The sequence below is a fragment of the Scardinius erythrophthalmus genome, assembly GCF_964197995.2.
Source record: "Scardinius erythrophthalmus genome assembly, chromosome: 1".
Taxonomy (NCBI): Eukaryota; Metazoa; Chordata; class Actinopteri; order Cypriniformes; family Leuciscidae; genus Scardinius; species Scardinius erythrophthalmus.
The window spans coordinates 78,968,504-78,988,989 of NC_138221.1; the positions used below are offsets into that span (position 1 = coordinate 78,968,504).

Below are 20,486 nucleotides of genomic sequence, written 5' to 3' on the forward strand. Positions count from 1 at the left end.
CTGAGCCATCTGACCAATCAGAGCAGAGTAGACCAACCACAGCAGACTGAGCCATCTGACCAATCAGAGCACAATAGACCAATCACAGCAGACTGAGCCATCTGACCAATCAGAGCAGAGTAGACCAACCACAGCAGACTGAGCCATCTGACCAATCAGAGCAGAGTAGACCAACCACAGCAGACTGAGCCATCTGACCAATCAGAGCACAATAGACCAATCACAGCAGACTGAGCCATCTGACCAATCAGAGCAGAGTAGACCAACCACAGCAGACTGAGCCATCTGACCAATCAGAGCACAGTAGACCAATCACAGCAGACTGAGCCATCTGACCAATCAGAGCAGAGTAGACCATTCACAGCAGTCTGAGCCATCTGACCAATCAGAGCACAATAGACCAATCACAGCAGACTGAGCCATCTGACCAATCAGAGCAGAGTAGACCAATCACAGCAGACTGAGCCATCTGACCAATCAGAGCAGAGTAGACCAACCACAGCAGACTGAGCCATCTGACCAATCAGAGCAGAGTAGACCAATCACAGCAGACTGAGCCATCTGACCAATCAGAGCAGTGTAGACCAATCACAGCAGACTGAGCCATCTGACCAATCAGAGCACAGTAGACCAATCACAGCAGACTGAGCCATCTGACCAATCAGAGCAGAGTAGACCAATCACAGCAGACTGAGCCATCTGACCAATCAGAGCAGAGTAGACCAATCACAGCAGACTGAGCCATCTGACCAATCAGAGCACAGTAGACCAATCACAGCAGACTGAGCCATCTGACCAATCAGAGCAGAGTAGACCAATCACAGCAGACTGAGCCATCTGACCAATCAGAGCACAGTAGACCAATCACAGCAGACTGAGCCATCTGACCAATCAGAGCAGAGTAGACCAATCACAGCAGACGGAGCCATCTGACCAATCAGAGCAGAGTAGACCAATCACAACAGACTGAGCCATCTGACCAATCAGAGCAGAGTAGACCAATCACAACAGACTGAGCCATCTGACCAATCAGAGCACAGTAGACCAATCACAGCAGACTGAGCCATCTGACCAATCAGAGCAGAGTAGACCAATCACAACAGACTGAGCCATCTGACCAATCAGAGCACAGTAGACCAATCACAGCAGACTGAGCCATCTGACCAATCAGAGCAGAGTAGACCAACCACAGCAGACTGAGCCATCTGACCAATCAGAGCAGTGTAGACCAATCACAGCAGACTGAGCCATCTGACCAATCAGAGCAGAGTAGACCAACCACAGCAGACTGAGCCATCTGACCAATCAGAGCAGAGTAGACCAACCACAGCAGACTGAGCCATCTGACCAATCAGAGCACAATAGACCAATCACAGCAGACTGAGCCATCTGACCAATCAGAGCAGAGTAGACCAACCACAGCAGACTGAGCCATCTGACCAATCAGAGCAGAGTAGACCAATCACAGCAGACTGAGCCATCTGACCAATCAGAGCAGAGTAGACCAATCACAGCAGACTGAGCCATCTGACCAATCAGAGCACAGTAGACCAATCACAGCAGACTGAGCCACCTGACCAATCAGAGCAGAGTAGACCAATCACAGCAGTCTGAGCCATCTGACCAATCAGAGCACAATAGACCAACCACAGCAGACTGAGCCATCTGACCAATCAGAGCAGAGTAGACCAACCACAGCAGACTGAGCCATCTGACCAATCAGAGCACAATAGACCAATCACAGCAGACTGAGCCATCTGACCAATCAGAGCAGAGTAGACCAACCACAGCAGACTGAGCCACCTGACCAATCAGAGCAGAGTAGACCTATCACAGCAGACTGAGCCATCTGACCAATCAGAGCAGAGTAGACCAACCACAGCAGACTGAGCCATCTGACCAATCAGAGCAGAGTAGACCAATCACAGCAGACTGAGCCATCTGACCAATCAGAGCAGTGTAGACCAATCACAGCAGACTGAGCCATCTGACCAATCAGAGCACAGTAGACCAATCACAGCAGACTGAGCCATCTGACCAATCAGAGCAGAGTAGACCAATCACAGCAGACTGAGCCATCTGACCAATCAGAGCAGAGTAGACCAATCACAGCAGACTGAGCCATCTGACCAATCAGAGCAGAGTAGACCAATCACAGCAGACTGAGCCATCTGACCAATCAGAGCAGAGTAGACTCATGGAAAGGAGGGATTTAGAGAGACTGATTCATCCTTCAAGTTGTTTGAGAATCAATGAAAAATGTGGTGATGTGCAATGTATATTATGAGAAAATGAAAGTGCTTTTTACCTTCGCTGTATGTAAACCTGTTGTAGGAGACTCCAAAACAAAATGAAGAAACTTTAAAACAGCACAATAGGGGCACTTTAAGGGTATGAGTGTCAGAAAGCTTCGAACTATTTCTGAAGTAAAGATCAGTGCAATTCTTCATCTAATGTTGTGTTTCCTAATTTGCAGTCTGGAATGATGATTGCGCCTGTAATAGCCAATCTTGGACCATTGGAGACGCTCTCTTTCCGACCCAATCCAGGCGAGGTACAGGCTGACCACTGCACACTTCCCCAATTTACATCATCACAGTCTACTCAGTTTGACCACATCACTGCAGAGTGTGTGTCCTCGGGAAAGGGTTGAGTAACACTGCACTTCTTTGATTGACAGGTGGAAGAGATTTTTACCCTGACACTTGAGCATTTATGTCAAGCCCAAAACAGAGGCTACACACACTTCCGTACCGGTGACCGTTATGGGTACACACTCCCTGTGTTCCACAGTCCGAAGTATCGCATCTGGGGTCTGACGGCAGTGGCCTTAGATCAAGCACTCAAGCTCATTGTGCCGCCAGAGCATCTGTCGGACCACAGCACCTCCACCACTGAGGCTTCCTGCTGAACACCATCACATTACAGATCTGGATTTAGGAGGAATCCCATGGAAAACTATCAAGAAAAGTCTGGGTCTTAATTCATATTTTGGTCTTTAAAATGGGTTTTGTTTCCTGCATCCAAAAGGTCTTGAGGGTCAATATGTCCTGGCCATTTGCTGTGTTCAGGCTTCAGGGTTCATGCCTACTGCAACTAAATGAGTGTTTGACATCATGCCTTCAGTGAAATGAAGAGTGTTCATTTACACAACACACATTGAATGTATTTTTGGGGTTTAGCATTATGAGATTTGTTTTCATCATCTTAACCTGGATGGTTGTTTTAAATGTGAGTGTCCATTTATTTAACCAATGCTTATAATAAAAGTGTTAAAATGCTTTAAAGATTCAAGGTATCTGTAGTGAATGTTTATTTTTTGACAGCAGGGATTTTCAGTCCTGCACATGGACCACCATTTTCCTGAAGTTGAACTTTCCTGAACCTGTTCGTCCAGCAAACACTCAGTGTTGATCGTCTGTCAACTCTCAGAAAGGATATTTGTCATGGCCACAGATAAACAACTCTTTCACACTTTAGATTAGGGGATAATTCTCACCTTTAACTGACATTTGCCTCAATAAACTCTTAATTACGGCTTATTAATAGTTAGTAATTAGGGGTGTCAGAAGTCACGGTTCGGTTCAGACATCACGGTTCGGTACAATGGAGGGAAAGGCACAACAGAAATGCAGAAGGCTTGTGCATGACTTGCGCCTTGTATTTTTTAAATACGTTTTATTAATAAAGGAAAGGCATAGAACAAGTTTATTTTTTAGTGCACTGACAATAGTTTTATATAATTAATTAATTAATTAAATTAATAAAAAGCCAAAAAGACCTTGAGATATGTTTTGGTAACTGTACCTGAATGAATTGAAAATTAATTTGCTACATTTCAGATTAATATATTTGTTTTCCTTAAAATTGTAATTAACAGTAACTTAAACACTTTGCTGTTTGAATGAAGTCCTGTATAAGCAAAATGACGGAGTATGTTTTAATGTTTACACTATTCGATCGTGCCCGCAAATTTTTCTGCGGTAAATCAGACATAATATCATGTCGTTCAGTTGATGTTTTAGTATTTTAACACAATAAATGGAAAAAATAATAAAATATTTCTTTCAAAATGAACAGAAACCTTCTCCTGACGGTGTTAAATACCTCGGTGTGTGAATGTGTGAGTGAATGTGTGAATGTGAGGCTTATATGTAAAGTGCTTTGGTGGCCATAGGTCTGTGAAAGCGCTATATAAATGCAGTCCATTTACCATTTAAGGGAATCGACAAAGGTCCAACTGAGGTTACAACAAATGATTGAAAAGACAACAAATTTAGACAAATTTTTAAAATAATATTTAATTAAACAATTCTTCCAGTGGTTTGTTTTTTCTTTTTTTAGCGGTACAGTGCGTCTCATTCTGGGTCTCCAGCAGCTCACAGAACACAAGAAGAGCATGCTAGGTTGAGTGTAATGGTGAGCATTATTATGTGCTGCCCCGTATCAGCAACAGAAATATTCCCAGTGTGAATCCAAAGGATCTGTAGCCTGTCTTTAAACTGCATCAGTTACGTGCATTTATTTGTGTTGACATGTATGACTGTCATGACAGATCTCTGCCTTTAAATTTAAATGCATATTTTTTAATTTGTTGCATTTTAAACACATTATTTGGCAATTTCACATTGTGACCTCATGCTGAGGACAGGTTAAATTACAAGTATTTTCCAAGAATAAAGCATGTTTTTAAAATAAAATTTAAATAATTATTTAAAAAGCAATGAATGTCCCGAGTATCCAGATTTCCTTTAGATGTAACTTTTTAAGTATTTTTATTGTGATGAATTTCTTTATTTCTAACATAAACAGGGCTTTTGTGTGTAGGACATGTTTTGTCCCTTATCTCTAGAATCAGTGAGAAGTGAAGCAGCACTAAAACGGGTGTGCCTCGCTACCCTGAGACATATTTCCTAACAGTTTCAGTTGCACAAAGACACTGTGGTCAGTTCAACTAAAGTCCACTGTCAGTGTTGGGGAGTAACGGAATACATGTACCGGCGTTACGTATTCAGAATACAAATTATGAGTAACTGTATTCCGTTACAGTTACAGTTTAAATAGTTGGTATTTAGAATACAGTTACATTTTTGAAATCAATGGATTACATGACGATACTTCTCTGTTTCACGAGTTTATTCACTTTCTAAATAAATTAAGGAAACTCCATGCATTTCCCAGAAGCCCCAATATGAAAACGAAAAAATGCGTGGTTTGCGTGATCAGTCACAAAGGAGTCGAAGAGCGAAGAGGAGCGGCGGGAGCTAGAGATGGAGCCGGAACAACAGAGCCAGGGCAAGAATGTGTTTATATCTTGGAAATTCAAACAGTATTTCACATTAGCATTTCACAAAGGGAGATATTACGAAATGTTCAGTGCAACCTCTGCTTGCCAGCAACCAACCTCGAACAGCGTCCAAAGACTCCACCTCAAACCTGAAGAAGCATCTTAAAGTACGTCCCCCCCCCCCCCCCCCCCCCCAAATACGTAGACCTACACCACAAAACTAGTTGAAGATATATATATTTTTTAAATGGGTCAATTCCAGCGTTATGGCCGTGACATTTGCATGCATTAGTGAAACGTCTGTTTGTATACTTCCTTAATAAAGGAGTCGAGATATTAGAAAAATATCGGTCTACAAATCTACATGCGCTTTGAATAGGGAAATAAACATGCGTGACACACACACACAAAAAAATCTTTAACTTTTACATGTAGGTGGCAAAATATGTTTTAAGTGAATTATGCAAACCAAAAGTAATACTACTCACCGGATGAAGAAGGGTTGGCTCTCCATAGAACAAAATATTAAATAACAGAAAGCACAAAGCCTTTCTTTAAAGTGAATTTCGTTTTGTATTAATTGTATCTTAATTTTAATCAATGTTTCATCAACCACTTGCCTTGCTGGATTTAATAATAAGTATAGCAGAAAATAAATAATCAGGACACGAAGGCGCCGGCGAGTGAACTGGAGCTGGTCTCATAAATGAACGCCCGTTTCACACATACTCCGTTTGCAGTGCGTATGCGGTGTGTATTTTTTCCGTACCCATGTTAACAGGTTAGAGCTTTCACACTGCACGCGGTTGCAGTCCGTCGAACCGTCCCAGTTGCAGTGCAGCAGTGCAGAGATCGTTTCCGCACCGAGTCTATTTCTGCTGTGCTGCAAACTCTTAATTAAAGAGCGCATGTTTCGTGGTCAAAATGAACAGATTGAGCTGAAAATGTAGTAATTTCACAATAAATGCATTTAATTAAATAAAATGTAGTAATACCACAATAAATTTAATTAAATACTTATTTTTTTCACAGTAAAAAAATTTTACTTTACTTTTTTACTTTATGACCGGGGTAAAGCAATGAAAACTGCTCTCTGCATAATCCGTATGAAATGTGCATTTCTCTCTGGCGTGTTCACTGCGGTCGCGAGTCAGCATTGTCAACTTAATCTTTGTAGCCGACACTGACAAAGAAAACACTTGTTTATTAATAAACAATTAAAAATATCTCCTTTCTATGTTTGACATATTCATAATTTTATTACTTTTGCCGGTTCTTTGTGACATCTTAGGTGCTTTATTGGCATACGCGTCACCACCGCATCACTGCACCCCCACCCCACAAGAATAGGCCTGTTTATTAAGCAGGATTTGATGGCCGACACTTATAAAATGCAATTCAATGTGGAAGTAATCCAAGTATTCAGAATACGATACTCAGATTGAGTAACGTAACGGAATACGTTACAAATTACATTTTTGGGCATGTATTCTGTAATCTGTAACGGAATACAATTTGAAAGTATCCTTCCAAACACTGTCCACTGTCCCCGGGGAGGAGAACTACACCTGAATGAAAGTCATTTGTACAATCGCAGTGTGTAAGAATATTGTTTGTACCATCGATCGATAAGGATGTAAAGCATCAAACACATTCTTATGAAAAGTAGAAGCATGTACAAATCAAACCTGCCATAGGGTCATTATGCAAAACTGGATGCTATTAACAACAGATCATGAACCATGGGGAAAGTGCAATCCATACCAATCTGTATCATGTATCAGTGTGTATATAAATTGGAATCAAATGATCATGCGAACAACTATTTTCCACACAATAGTTATGGATTTTTGAAAATGACCTCTAAGTTAATGAAAACATCCTGCAAAGTTTAAAATCTGAAAGTGCACTGTATATAAAGTTTTTGTCTTTCAAAAGACAAGAGTTGACTCTGAGTCAATGAAATGAATAGTTTTTCAAACAAGTCATAAGCCGTTTCGTTGTGACGTCAAGACGAAACATTAGCATATTGCCCGTGCAGACACCAGGGAAAACTGCAAACACTGCAGATGATTCCTGTGGACACTGGAGAGCATCATGTCCAGGAGACGCTGTGCTCTACAATGTGAAGGTAAAACCCGTTTCTGTTCACTGCCCAAGGACGAGCATGTGAAGAATCAGTGGTTAAAGTTCATCTTTACCATGATATTACAGCAGTATAATCCTAAACTTTTGCTTTGTTCCCATTTTACTGACGACTGCTTCTCAAATCTCGGAGTTCAATACAGGATCCACAAACTAATCATATGCTAATCAATCATATGCTAACCATTTGTGGGCCGCTATTACCTAAAACTGTGTCTATTATTAATGCAGATCGTCTGTCGATCTCACTACTTAGAGGAAAGATTAAGCATGGAGCAAGATTTGTTTTACCAACGTTTATGTTACATCAGTCATTCATGCTAGAGCTCGGCTAATGTACTGTACACATGCACTGTTAATGATACAGTTTCCACGTGTTCACCGCAATACGGCGCCCGGTAGACGGAGCTCTAGCCTCAGTGATGGTATTCAAGACATTCTCAGAGAGGTCCCTGGGTACCTGTTGAGGAGCCACACGTGGAGGGCCCGAGTCGGGGCGAGGGTGCCAAGTTGTCCCGTTCGCTTGTGTGAGGAGATCTTTCCTCACTGGGACAGGCCAAGGGACGTCGTTCATCATCTGAGCCAGCTCTGGAAATCACGCCCGGGATTTCCAGAGGGGGGCTACTAGGAGGACTGGGCATCCACTCTCTCTGACTAGTTTCATGACCTGAGGGATCATGAAGACAGGGGGAAATGCATAAAGAGGGCGACTGGGCCTGAAATGGAGCACCGCGTCCTTGTTCTTCGAAAAGAACACTGCGCAGTGAGTGTTGTTTCTTGAGGCGAAGAGGTCGACCTCTGCCTCGCCGAACACACTCCATATCAGACGAACTGTCTGTGGGTTGAGAGACCACACGCCTAGGGGAGTGTTGTCTCGAGATAACATGTCCTCACCCAGATTCTGGATGCCGGGGACGTGCGCCGTTCTCAGAGAGCTCAGATTGGCTTGCGTCCAGAGAAGGAGGTCTCTCACCATGGTCTACAGGTTGCCCGACCTGAGACCACCTTGACAATTTATTTAGGACACCACTGACATGTTGTCCATGTGGACTAAGACGTGGTGTCCCCTGAGGTTTGGCAGAAATGCATTCAGGGCTAAACAGACTGCTCTAATTTCTAGGCAGTTGATGTGTAAGCTCTTCTCTGGGCTTGACCAGAGGCCAGAGACAGGCTTACCCTCGAGCAGTGCCCCCCAACCTTGGTTGGAGGCAGCTGTAAAAAACACTTTCCTCCTTGAGGCCACACCCAGGGTCATGCCCGCCTGGTACCAGTCCTGGGCCTGCCAGGGAACCAGGGCCATTAAACAGCCATGATTCACCATAATGTGCAGGCTCCTCAACTGCCATCCATGGGCTGGCACACGGCGCTTGAGCAAGTGTTGGAGCGGTCACATGTGCAGTAATCCCAGACAGAGTACTGGTGATGTAGCTGCCATGAGACCTAGAAGTTTCTGAAACTTCCTGAGGGGTGTGTGCGCGCCTGCCCTGAAGGAGGCTATCAGCTGTTGTATAGAGAGAGGGCACTCTGGTGTGAGCCACGCTCTCATAGTTTACGATAACTGTGCCCAGAAAGATTACATTCTGGCTGGGTAACAGTTTGCTCTTGGGTAAATTGATTCTGAGCCCCAGACATTCCAAATGGCTGAGGAGCAAAGATCTGTGTGCCATTAGTTTGGTCCTCGACTGCGCCAGAATGAGCCAGTCGTCGAGATAATTCAGCACTCGCACTCCCTGATGCCTTCATAAATGTACAAGGTGTCAGAGACAGACCGAACGGTAGGACTGTGTATAGATAAGCCTGCCCCTCAAAGGCGAATCTCAAGAATGGCCTGTGATGGGGCGCTATATGAATTTGAAAGTAGGCATCTTTCAGATCCACCGTAAAAAAAAATAAAAAATACCCCGGACAAACTAGCGTGAGGATATGTCTGGTTGTTAGCATTCTGAATGGTCGTCTCATGAGGGCTTTGTTCAGATGTCTCAAGTCTAAAATGGGTCTGATGCCGCCGTCTTTTTTCGGAACTAGAAAATAGCGGCTTTAAAACCCCAAATGACTCAGCGCAGGGGGTAATAATTCTATCGCCCCCTTTGCTAGTAGATTTTGTATTTCGGTGCGAAGCACGTGAGCCACGCTGTTTCTCACCAAAGTCTCAACGACTGCCTGAAACTTTGGGGGTCTGCGAGCGAATTGGAGCAAATAACCTTGTTTTATTGTGTTCATGACCCAACTCAACACACCGGGGATGGCTTTCCAGGCCTGGGCCTTTGTGGCTAGGGTTTGACACATTTTTGGGGATTGGCCACCTAACACAGGGGGATCTGATACCATTATGTTGTGATTTGTGCACATATTTAATATGGGGCTGACTGGACAGGCTTGCACCTTGGGCAAAGTCAGAGTGACAACTGGGAAAGGGCCACCTAATGGAGGGGGACCGGGAACCCGCGTGTTGTGTGCTTGAAACATAATCTTTATGTGCTTTATTTGGATCGCTGTGAAAACAGTGTTTATTTCTAGGGGTGCGCGCAGCGCAGCAGACCCAGTTTCTACAATATAGAAATCTCCAGCCGCCTGAGCTAAACAGGGAGCTGTGAGATTTATAAGAGCTTTCTTTGATTGTGGTCCGACTAGCGCGAGACTCGAGCCCTCTCTTCTTTTCCCTGTTGCTAGGAGGTCTTCGGAGGCCTAGGGTCCAACACAATGCTGGGTCGGGGGCAGTGGGTAGCGCTTAGCTGGCCGTGAGTGGTGGTGGGTATCAGCCACAGGGTGGGGCTTAGAGATCCACGTCGCTGGCTGAGGGGGCGGCGTGGTCTTGGGCCTACTCGAGACGGAGCTGGAGCACTTAGGCAGGAAGTGTCGCATGGCTTGGGACGACTTCTGCGTTTTGGTGTACCTTTCTGAGAATCCCTTCACCGCCGGGTCAAAGAGACCGTTACTGGAGATGGGAGCGTCGAGGAAGACTGTCCTGTCCGCTTCCTTGATGTCTGTGAGGTTAAACCAGAGTTGGCGCTCAAGCACAACTAGGTTGGCCATGGCCCCTAACAATAACCTGCGCGGTTGCCTTAATAGCACAAAGTGCTAGATCCGTGGAGCTTCGAAGATCGCGGAAGGCCTCAGAGTCTCGTCCATGGACTGGAGAAGCTTGGCCTTAAAGACCTGCAACACACCCAGGCATGTGACGCACTTCGTGTTGGCATCCGCACAAGGTGCATGAAGAGCGAGGCATTTGGAACAATGCTCGCGAAATTTTTCTTTTAGACTGAGTGTCGCAGCAGCGAGCACACAGTAGCAGAAAAGCAGAAACGGCTATGACGGATGGCCACAGGAGAATGGCGACAGAAGAGAAATGGCTTCTGGTCGAGTGAAGGTGCTGTCCGCTGTTCACAGATGGCTCGTTCTAGCTGCAAAAGGAGACAGAGGCATGAAGTGTCACTGAAGGAGAGAATATCTGCTATAATGGCGAATTACAGGCTCTTTTATAGGCATAGCCATGCCCATTTTGGCATCTCTGATTGGCGCGTACATCAGAGGCGCCTCGCCATTGGGTGTGCAGTTGCTGCAGCACAGCCAATGAGTGAGCTTGACACTCTCTGCGTCTTACATATAGGCTTCAATAGTCTGAAGAGAGGAGTTCCCCACTGCTTATAGCTACACAATACGAAGTGACCGTTCTCGAAAGGGAACTAGATCTTCCAGTGTTTCATCATTGGACTCGCGCTCGGATTGATATGGTAAAATCGACGTCATTGTTCGTTACTGTCTTTAGTTTACGGTGTAGGAAGCCTCAGGACAGCTGACGTTCTTATGGCAATGGGCGTTTTTGTTTTCAACGCGAGCTGTACGTGGTAAACCGATCACAACAGACTGAGCTGTCTGGCCAACCAGAGCAGAGTAGCTCGCGGAAGGAGGAATTTAGAGAGTGATTCATCAGACGAGTCGTTTGAGAATCATTGACAATGTGATGATGTGCAAATGTATATTATGAGAAAATTAAACAGTCTTTTCACCTTTGATGCATGTAAACCTGTTGTAGGAGACTCCAAAACAACATTAGGAAACTTTAAAATGGCATAATAGGGGCACTTTAACACAGTCTCAGTGTCTCAATTCAGGACATTTCATTTATGTTAGATTGCAGTGAAAAGGTAGAAAAGATTTTTAAAAAGCCTAAACAGGCTGCATTTTTGTGAGGCTGATCTAGTAATATTCAATAGTTTTTTCGCAAGCTGGGCTGGGGTGTGTTCCCAAAAGCATCGTTAGCCAACTAAGCAAGTTCCGTCTTTATCAGCATAGTTCAATGAGTCAGTGTTTCTCGAAACCATGTTAACACTTTACAGTAAGGATTCATTAGTTGACATTAGTGAACTAGATTAGTTAACATGAACTAAGAATAAAAAATTTTCTACAGCATTTATTCATTTTAGTTACTGTTAATTTCAACATTTACTAATACATTATTAAAATATCAAAGGTTGTCTTTGTTAACATTAGTTGCAATGTGAACTAACATGAACAAACAATAAACAGTTGTATTTTAACTAATATTAACAAAGATTCATTTCATTGTTAGTTCATGTTAGTTATAACTAATGTTAATGTGACCGCTCTAAAATCAGTCCCATACGCATGATGAAGCAAATGTCCCATCATATTCCTCATTTCTTCTCATTTGTTAATTTCAGTCACACCCAAAACAACAACACTGACTCTGACGGTGTACTTAAAGCAGCTGTGCTTCTGGTGTCTCCATAACACGAGACCAGCGTTAAACCATGTCTGTTCTGGGCCTGCTCATCTGTATTGTGCTACGGGCATTCAGTGCTCAGGCAAAAGTAGCCGATGACTTTGAGTGTAAAGAGTTTTTCTACCAAAATGAAGAACCAACAGGAATGGATCAGAATGCCAAGAAGATCTGTCAGCTTACGTCACTCCAAATTTCTTATTACGCTACACTGTACTCTGTTTATCACAGGATTCCTCTCTACAGCGCCTACATATTTGACCCGGCTTGCGGGAGCGACAGTGGAAGGTCCAACAGATGGCATTTAGAGCCACAGGTAACTGTGTGCTTCACTGTCTAACAGAAGGCGTTCATTAGCAGTTGAAGCTCTGCATTTCATTCTGTTTTGTCATTACAAATAATATATAAAATACATTAGATGGATGGTGCTTGTTCTTTTACTGTACTATAAACATTAAATATGTCCACTGAGAGACAGTATTGAAAGTAAGGACAGAACCTTTTTCCACACAACATTTGAAGAAATAAAAACGGTAGCACTTTACAATAATGTCTCATTAGTTCACATTAGTAAATGAATTAAGTAACATGAACTAACCATGAGCAATACATTAGTTTCTGTATTTGTTGTTAACATTAATTCATAAAAATACAGCTGTTCATTGTTTGTTCATGTTACTTCACAGAACTAATGTTAACACATTCAACTTTTGATTCTAATAATGTATTAGTAAATGTAAAAATTAACATTATTAAATGAATGAATAAAGTTGACATTAATAAATGCAGTTGATTATTAGTTTCATTACATTCATGCATTTGGCAGACGCTTTTATCCAAAGCAACTTACGTTGTATTCCAAGGTACACGTTTACATTCTTATCAGGTCTTGCTTTCCCTGGGAATCAAACCCATGACCTGGTGTTGCAAGCACCAACACTCTACTGTTTGAGCTACAGGAAAGCCTGCCTATTCAAACTAACCATCTAACATAATATTTCTTCTGTAGATCTCCAACCCTGATGATCTAATTCTACGTATGGTTCCTGAGACTCAGCGTAATAAAAACGCTTATAAAGCGAATCAAGCCACCAGCGACGACTACAGCGACACCGGATATGATCGTGGACACCTGAACCCCAACAGCTTCCAATGCGGTGATGGCCGCACGGCAACGTTTACCCTGACCAACGCCGCACCTATGGACCCGTGTTTCAACCGTAACCACTGGGCGAAGTGGGAGAAAAGTTTGAGGAGATTTTTAGGAGAAATGCTTCAAACTCACAGTAATTTAGCAACAGCCTTCATTGTCACAGGTACAGTACCTCAAGCAAATCTGCGGATACCACAGAGGGAAATCTCTGAAGACTATGAAAGAGTGACGGTGCCCTCTCACATCTGGACGGCTGTGTGTTATGAACACCACAACGATGACACAAAGTCTTTCTCCTTCAGCTATATGGGGGAAAACAAGCCAGAAGAGGCTGGCATAAGCCTGATGAGTGTGTCGGAGCTGAACGATCGGCTCAGCGAACTCTATAGTGAGCTCTCAAATACACAAAGGTCAATTAAGATTTTTACGGATGACTGTTTTGGTGACAATAATCAACTAAACAAGGAAGCATTTAAGAAATTAGTTAATCAGCCAGGAGTCCAGATGACCTCAGATGCGCAGAACACATTTGGTGCCGTGAAAAGGGCCATCAGCAGCGACATCACCTCATCTGACCATAAACTCAAGGTGAGCAAGCTGACGGCAGAATTAGCCTTTGAAAGCATGGACAGTTACTATCCTATGACAGAGTATCTGAAGGCTTTTGCTGGAAGTGCTTGTCTTATTAATTATATAATTATTGCCACACAACAAAAAATGACTTCTGGGCGTTCTGAGCTCAGAAGAAGGGCTGTATCTGTGGGGTCGGATGCTGTTGAATGCCTGTTGGTCCCAGAGCATCAGATGACTGCAGCTGATGGGTCGCAGTGCTCAAGCGTGTCCACGTCTGTTTCCAGCTGTCAGTGCATGACAAGAGGCCAAGCCAAGCCCTGCTGCTCCTCTCCCTGCCTGTACCAGCACAAACTCAAGGGCTACAGGTGTAACTCAGGGAAGACACAGATACGGTGCTCACCGCGGTACTCTCTCATCACGGCTCACGGAGAGCGGTGCAAGGAGGATCACCCCTGCGGCACATACGGCTACGACTTCTACTGGTGTTACCTCGTCTCAGGCGGCTGGGATTACTGCAGCCCTCCGCTCTGGAGAAGTAAAGCTGCGAGCGGGAAGCACTGCCGCACCAACCATGCCTGTGCCAACTATGGTTATGGTTATATGTGGTGCTACACGGATGAGAAAGGCAACTATGATGATTGCTGTACTTCTGATGACTGCTTCTCTGCTGTGAACGGCCAAACCTGCAGGTCTGATCACCCCTGTGGCTACCACACTTACAAGTACCTGTGGTGCTACACGGATGATAACAACAACTGGGCTAAATGCTGCAAAAAGTGCAGCCAGTAGATGGTTTGCAATGTTTATTACAATTAATACTAAAGTATGACTTTGCAAATATGATTGTATTTGGAGCTCTTACTAACCTACAAACTATCTAACATAAAAAATAAACTCTCTCATATGTGCTTCTGAAATTAACAGCAGCTTAAAATGTATTTTTACTTGAGTAAATGTATGCAAAAACAAAAAGCTTAATAAAAACATCTGTGAATATATAATACGTTTGCAAATTCTTGTGCATACTAGCATAATTTGTTTTCAGTTAGTACTGTAGACTCTCATTAATGCACATCTACACAAACCTCGAAGAACAACGATGTGGATTTTCATGAAGAACAATTCAAACTCTATCCACGCTCATGTGCCCATAGACATCAATAAAGCGAATGCACAGACACTCGATAGATGCCCTACGCTTGACATTCAGCCCAAGAATCAATGTTAATTCAAGTCACATTTCACATTTATCTGTATAGCCTCAATGCATCACATTTTAGTTGAGATACATATGCTCCTTAAAAAGAAAACTTAAAAACACACACACAGGGTAAGTGTGACTTGTGTGTTGGCCTGGCCTATGCCCTGGGCTGGTTCTACATTGCACATCCCACTTTCATAATGCATCATATACTTGTTGACACACACATGCATATCTACACATCAAAATGAAAAGGGGAAGCTTGGCATGCGAGCGGCGTCGTGGGGTGGGGAGATGTGGTGGTGGCCCTGCAACTGGGTGTTAGCCTTTGCTGTAGCAATGGGGGGATCAGAGGCACCATTATAATAATGTAATATTGTTGCGGCGATCTGCCGGGAGGTGTGTCTGCGCACGGGCGCATATGACAGCAGCCTTGATTCTACATGCGCGTAACAGCGAGCGTGCAGCTCCGCAGCGCGCCTCAGCAGGTGAGCGAAATTAGGTTAATTAGTAGCACACGCCAGAAACCTTCAGATAATAGAAGTGGCGTGAGTTTGTTCAGATTTGCAACGCAGCTAAGAACAGCAGAGGAAAGAAGTCGCTAAAGAATCACGGATTTAAAACTTATGGGAAAAGGAAAAGATCAAAAGGGCTACCGGTTTTTCACCTTCCTTGTTTACTGGTCAAATAAATTGAAGAACGAGTGAAATCCTGAGTCTGATCAAGTCCTTCCTTTTTCAAGTGTGGGAAGCCATGATGTTTTGAATACACTTGACAATGAAAAACCGCCGTGACCAGTGACCATCGGAGATTCGCGAAGATTCTGCTTGCGGCCACAACCGAGAGGGAAGACACTCCACTTGGGGCCTGAAGGATAAAGCTGCTGTTCGTCAATTGAAGAGAGCAAAATGGCAAAGTCACTTGATGATTTGAAAGTGGAGAGGACCACAGCTAAGAGACTTTTCTCCCGTCTTGCCAATAGCATTACGAGGACCCACACAAGGATGTCTATAGAGGAGTTAAAGGAGAACTTCAAGAAGCTTACACTAGAGAGCTCCAGAGTCATGGAGGCAAACGAAGAGATCGAGGCCGCTTACATGGCAGAGTCCAATGCAGCTGCTGCAGAGGAGCTGAGTGACTTACTGAGAGCCGACGTAGAAAAGACGGAGGAATATTGTAAGCAAAAGACTAAAGAAGTTAAACTCCTAATTCGAGAGAAACTCTGGGTTGTATATGGAGAAAAAGAACTGTCCCTAGCTCTACATGTTGCAGAGAGTGAGTGCAAAAATGTCTCCTCCACCCAGCTAGACGTAACTCTGGAGGCTTATGAGTTCATGCTGGCCCACTTAGAGAAGTTGGTGCTCAAGGCAAAGGAAGCGCACCAAAACTGGAACCGCTGGGCTTCGCCAGCCGAGCAAGGAGACGCTGATGGCCGCCTAAGAGCACTTGAGGTGCACTTTCCCCAGCTGGTGTCGCGGAAGGCCGCCTTCATCAAAGCAGCAAGAATAAAACCAGACACTGAAGAACCCCCAGGCCGCCGTTTAGCTCCAGTGGCAGCGATAAAGCTGAAAGCCACAGCTCTACCAAAGTTTGCTGGTAACCAGCGAGGCTACTACAGATGGAGGCAAGAATGGGAGGCTCTGCAGAGACAAGGCGAACCAACCGGCTCCAAAGAGGTAAAGAAATTTCAACTGCTTGATAGCCTTGATGAGAAGGTGGCCAGGGATCTATGCCTGTCAACATACAACTCATCAGACGAGATCTTCCGAATCCTGGAGAACCGGTTTGGGAACCAAGTCACCATCGCTCTCGAGATCATCGAGGAGCTACAAGCAACTCCACCAGTAAGGAGTGGCCAGCCAAGAAAAGTCATAGAGCTCATCCAAACTGTGGAAAAGGCCCTTTATGATTTAGGGGAACTGGATAATGTAGATGCCATAAAGAACCCGATAGTGACTAAATCCATCGAGGGCAAGCTCCCAGAAACACTGAAGAAGGACTGGCTCACCTATGCTGCTGATGAGAGAAACGCTGTTAACCGTCAGAACCGTTTCGACAAGCTTATCACGTACCTGAAATCACAAGAATCCATATATGAACAACTAGATCAGCTGAAAGACGTCGTCGAACCCACCAAGGAGAAGACCAAGTCTCTTAAGTATGCCAGAACAAAGACAACCAAGACCAGCAGTGAAACAGCAGGCTGCATCATTTGTGGTGACCCAAAGCACAGAAAGAAACTATATTTCTGCAGAAAGTTTAGGGCTAACCTAAAGCCAGCGGAGAAGAGGGACGCAGCGCAACAAATCGGTGCCTGCAAGAGATGCCTTGAAGTCCACAACGACGACTACTGCAGGAAAACTACTTACCTGTGCGGGAATCCAGAGTGTAAAGAACAACACCACTTTCTTCTTTGTCCAGTTTCCAGATCCCAGCCTCAAAGAACACCCAAGTCCAGTCCCGTGGCAACTGAGGGCAAAAGATATACTGAAATTCAGGAGAAGTTCCTCTCCAAACTTACACCGGAGCTGGCGCAGCAATGTCAAGATGCCTTCTGCAACGTAGCATCCAGGGCATACAACTCCACTGTAGCTGAAAGAGGTCTTCTGGAGGACAACTGCTTAAAGGAGTACCCAGTGATCCTAATGCTCCTTGACGTCACTGCCAACGATGGAAAAAGAATTGGGACACTCATTGATTTGGCATCAGACACGAACTACATAACACACAGAGCTGCGAGCAAGTTGAACCTGAGAAGTGAAGATGTGACTCTGGTGGTTTACGGGGTTGGAGGGATGAAAGTGTCTGTCGCAACCAAGCGTTACCTCCTTAGGATACGTGTTGGCACTCCCAGAGGGACCCTCAGGTCACACCAATTGATCTGCTATGGACTTGATAAAATTGCAGAAGTTCACAGGCATGTTCCAGCTGTTAAGTTACAGAAGATATTCCCAGATATTTCCCTCAAAGACCTCGCGAGACCGAGGGAAATACAACTCCTGATCAGCCACAAAGAAGGGCAGCTGGTACCCCAGAAAGTTCGTTCCGTCTGTGACCTGGTGCTCTGGGACGGCCCGCTTGGCAAGACCATCGGAGGCACGCACCCGGACCTCTTTGAAGAAGTCACATTAATGGCCCATACGTCGGAGACGCACTTCGCAAGATCCATGAGAACCGCAGCAGTCAATTACACTGAACTCACCTGTAAAAATCCAGTCTTTTGCCAGTCTCCCGACCAATCCAGCACCCAGTCCAATACAGCCACTAGCAGCAGAGACTTTTTAAAGTGGTGGAAATGGGAAAGCATCGGAGCCGCTTGTGAGCCGAGATGTGGAGGATGTCGCTGCGGGAATTGCCAACCTGGGGGGAAAGAAATGACGCTGGCTGAAGAACGAGAGATGGAGAGGGTGAGAGATGGCTTGACGTATGTGAAAAGAGATCACCACAGCCCTGAACCACACTGGCATGCCAAGTATCCATGGACAGAGGATCCAGCATTGCTCCCCAACAACAGGAGAGCAGTTGAAGCCACATTTCACAGAACGGAGAAGCAGCTGGCAAAAGAACCCGAGTGGAAAATGGCCTATGCTTCACAAGTCCATGAAATGGTTAATCGCGAAGCTGCAGTGAAGCTGTCCAAAGAAGATCTGCAGAGCTGGACGGGGCCAGCGTGGTACATAAGTCATCTGATTGCACTAAATCCACATTCAGTCTCTACCCCAGTGAGGCTAGTGTGGAATAGCAGCCAGAGGTACAGAGGCCTAAGCTTGAACGATATACTGATCAAAGGTCCTGACGTCCTGAATCCGATCAGAGCCGTCCTGCTGAGGTTCCGAGCTGGTGTCTTTGCTGCCCTTGGTGACATCCGCAAGATGTACAACTCTGTCTGGCTGGAGGAAAGAGAGGTCCACCTGCACAGGTTCCTGTGGCGCGACACTGAAGATGCAGAGATAGAGGATTTCGCCATAACAAGAGTCAGATTCGGAGACAAACCTGCTGGTTGCATAGCTCAAGTCGCCATGCGAGAGACCGCCAACTTACCTCTATTCAGCCACTTCAAAGAGGAGAAACGTGTGCTGGAGGAAGATGTATATGTTGATGACATCCTAACTTCTCACAACAACCTTGACCACCTGAAACTCCTCACGTCCAACATCGAGCAGATCCTTAAAGCAGGAGGATTCTTTATGAAGCCCTGGGTCTACTCCGATCAAAGTGGGAGGAAAGGGCAGAGAGGTGAGAAGATGGAGTCAAAGACCGTGATCCTGCCAAACCAGTTAACTGAAGAGGATAACAAAGCCCTTGGCCTCGGTTACACCATTGAAGACGACAAGTTACACATCATGATTGCAGTGAACTTCTCCAAGAAAAAGAGAAAAATGCGCCTTGGCCAGGACTTACTGAGGGAAGAAGTAAGAAGCCAAACCCCAGACCCACTCACCAGAAGAGAACTGTTAAGCCAAGTCTCTGGTCTTTATGATCCCCTCGGCCTTGTGGCTCCAGCAAAACAGAAGGGAGCCATCCTGATCCGAAAAGCTTTTCAAGAAGCGAAAGTGATGCACTGCATAGAAGACACCTGGGATGCCGCCTTGTCCAAAGAACTCAGAGAAGACGCAGTAAAGCTCCTCGAAGAGTATGCTGACCTGAGGCTACTCAGATTCACCAGAGCCCTCACACCGCCAGATCCAGGTGGACGACCATGTGGCATCACCTTCTCTGATGGTAGTGAGCACGCATATGGCGCCGTGCTGTACCTTCGTTGGAGCTGCAGCCATGGTGTCGTTGTGAGGCTAGTCGAATCTAAGGCCAAGCTGACCCCTCTAGACCACAAGGGTGACCCTGTGAAAGCCGAGTTGTGCGGAGCAGTCTTTGCAGCTCGGCTGAAAAACTACTTCCAGAAACACTGCAGAATCGATGTCGAGAGGTGGTACCATCTCGTCGACAGTCAGACCATCTTGGGCGCAATACAGCGTGAAAGTTATGGTTATCAGACCTTCTTTGCGAATCGAGTTGGCGAGATCCAGAGCAGTACTGACATCCGAGATTGGTTGTGGATTCCAGGGTCGGCGAACATTGCAGATATCATCACCAGAGGGGCCAGTCCTGATAATCTAACTGAGGAATCCGAGTGGCAGTCGGGTCCACAGTTCCTTCAGCTTCCTGAGAGTGAGTGGCCGAAAAAATCAGCCAAAGATATTGCTGCACAGGCAGGAGACAATATCACAAAAATGCAGAAGAAAACATTTGTTGCAGTACTCACCCGAAGTCAACAGAAAGCGAAAGATCCAATCAGAGTCCAGGAGACAGAGTCCAAGTCCAGAAGACCACCGGCAGTAGCAGCAGTCCAAAAGCTATTGGACGAAAGGCGCTTCAGCAGTCTAAGACG

General features: G+C 45.0%; 2 protein-coding genes across 4 annotated transcripts in view; both read left to right on the forward strand.

Moving 5' to 3' along the window:
* The window catches only part of LOC308694782 (mitochondrial coenzyme A diphosphatase NUDT8-like), a 78,382-nt gene extending 75,084 nt beyond the window's left edge, over positions 1 to 3,298 (forward strand). For 2 of the 3 annotated variants that reach the window (XM_081372520.1, XM_081372519.1), the window contains 2 exons: positions 2,477 to 2,554; positions 2,681 to 3,291. In XM_081372520.1, the coding sequence (XP_081228646.1) occupies positions 2,477 to 2,554; positions 2,681 to 2,911 (309 nt within the window). In that variant the 3' untranslated portion in view covers positions 2,912 to 3,291. Of the gene's footprint in view, positions 1 to 2,476; positions 2,555 to 2,680 lie in introns of all 3 variants that reach the window. The other variant, XM_081372518.1, reaches the window with a different exon arrangement.
* An 8,882-nt stretch (positions 3,299 to 12,180) lies between these two features.
* LOC308691739 (uncharacterized protein) lies at positions 12,181 to 14,898 on the forward strand. The gene is made up of 2 exons (XM_081367271.1): positions 12,181 to 12,489; positions 13,183 to 14,898. Exons 1-2 carry the CDS (start codon positions 12,205 to 12,207, stop codon positions 14,686 to 14,688), a joined length of 1,791 nt encoding a protein of 596 aa, XP_081223397.1. The 5' UTR covers positions 12,181 to 12,204; the 3' UTR covers positions 14,689 to 14,898.
* Positions 14,899 to 20,486: the final 5,588 nt, after the last annotated feature.

Bases quoted from the DNA above. Each gene is read 5' to 3' on its own strand.
- LOC308691739 (XM_081367271.1), top strand. From the start codon at position 12,205: ATGTCTGTTCTGGGCCTGCTCATCTGTATTGTGCTACGGGCATTCAGT. The intron at 12,490-13,182 runs GTAACTGTGTGC...TTTCTTCTGTAG, and splicing joins GATGGCATTTAGAGCCACAG to ATCTCCAACCCTGATGATCT.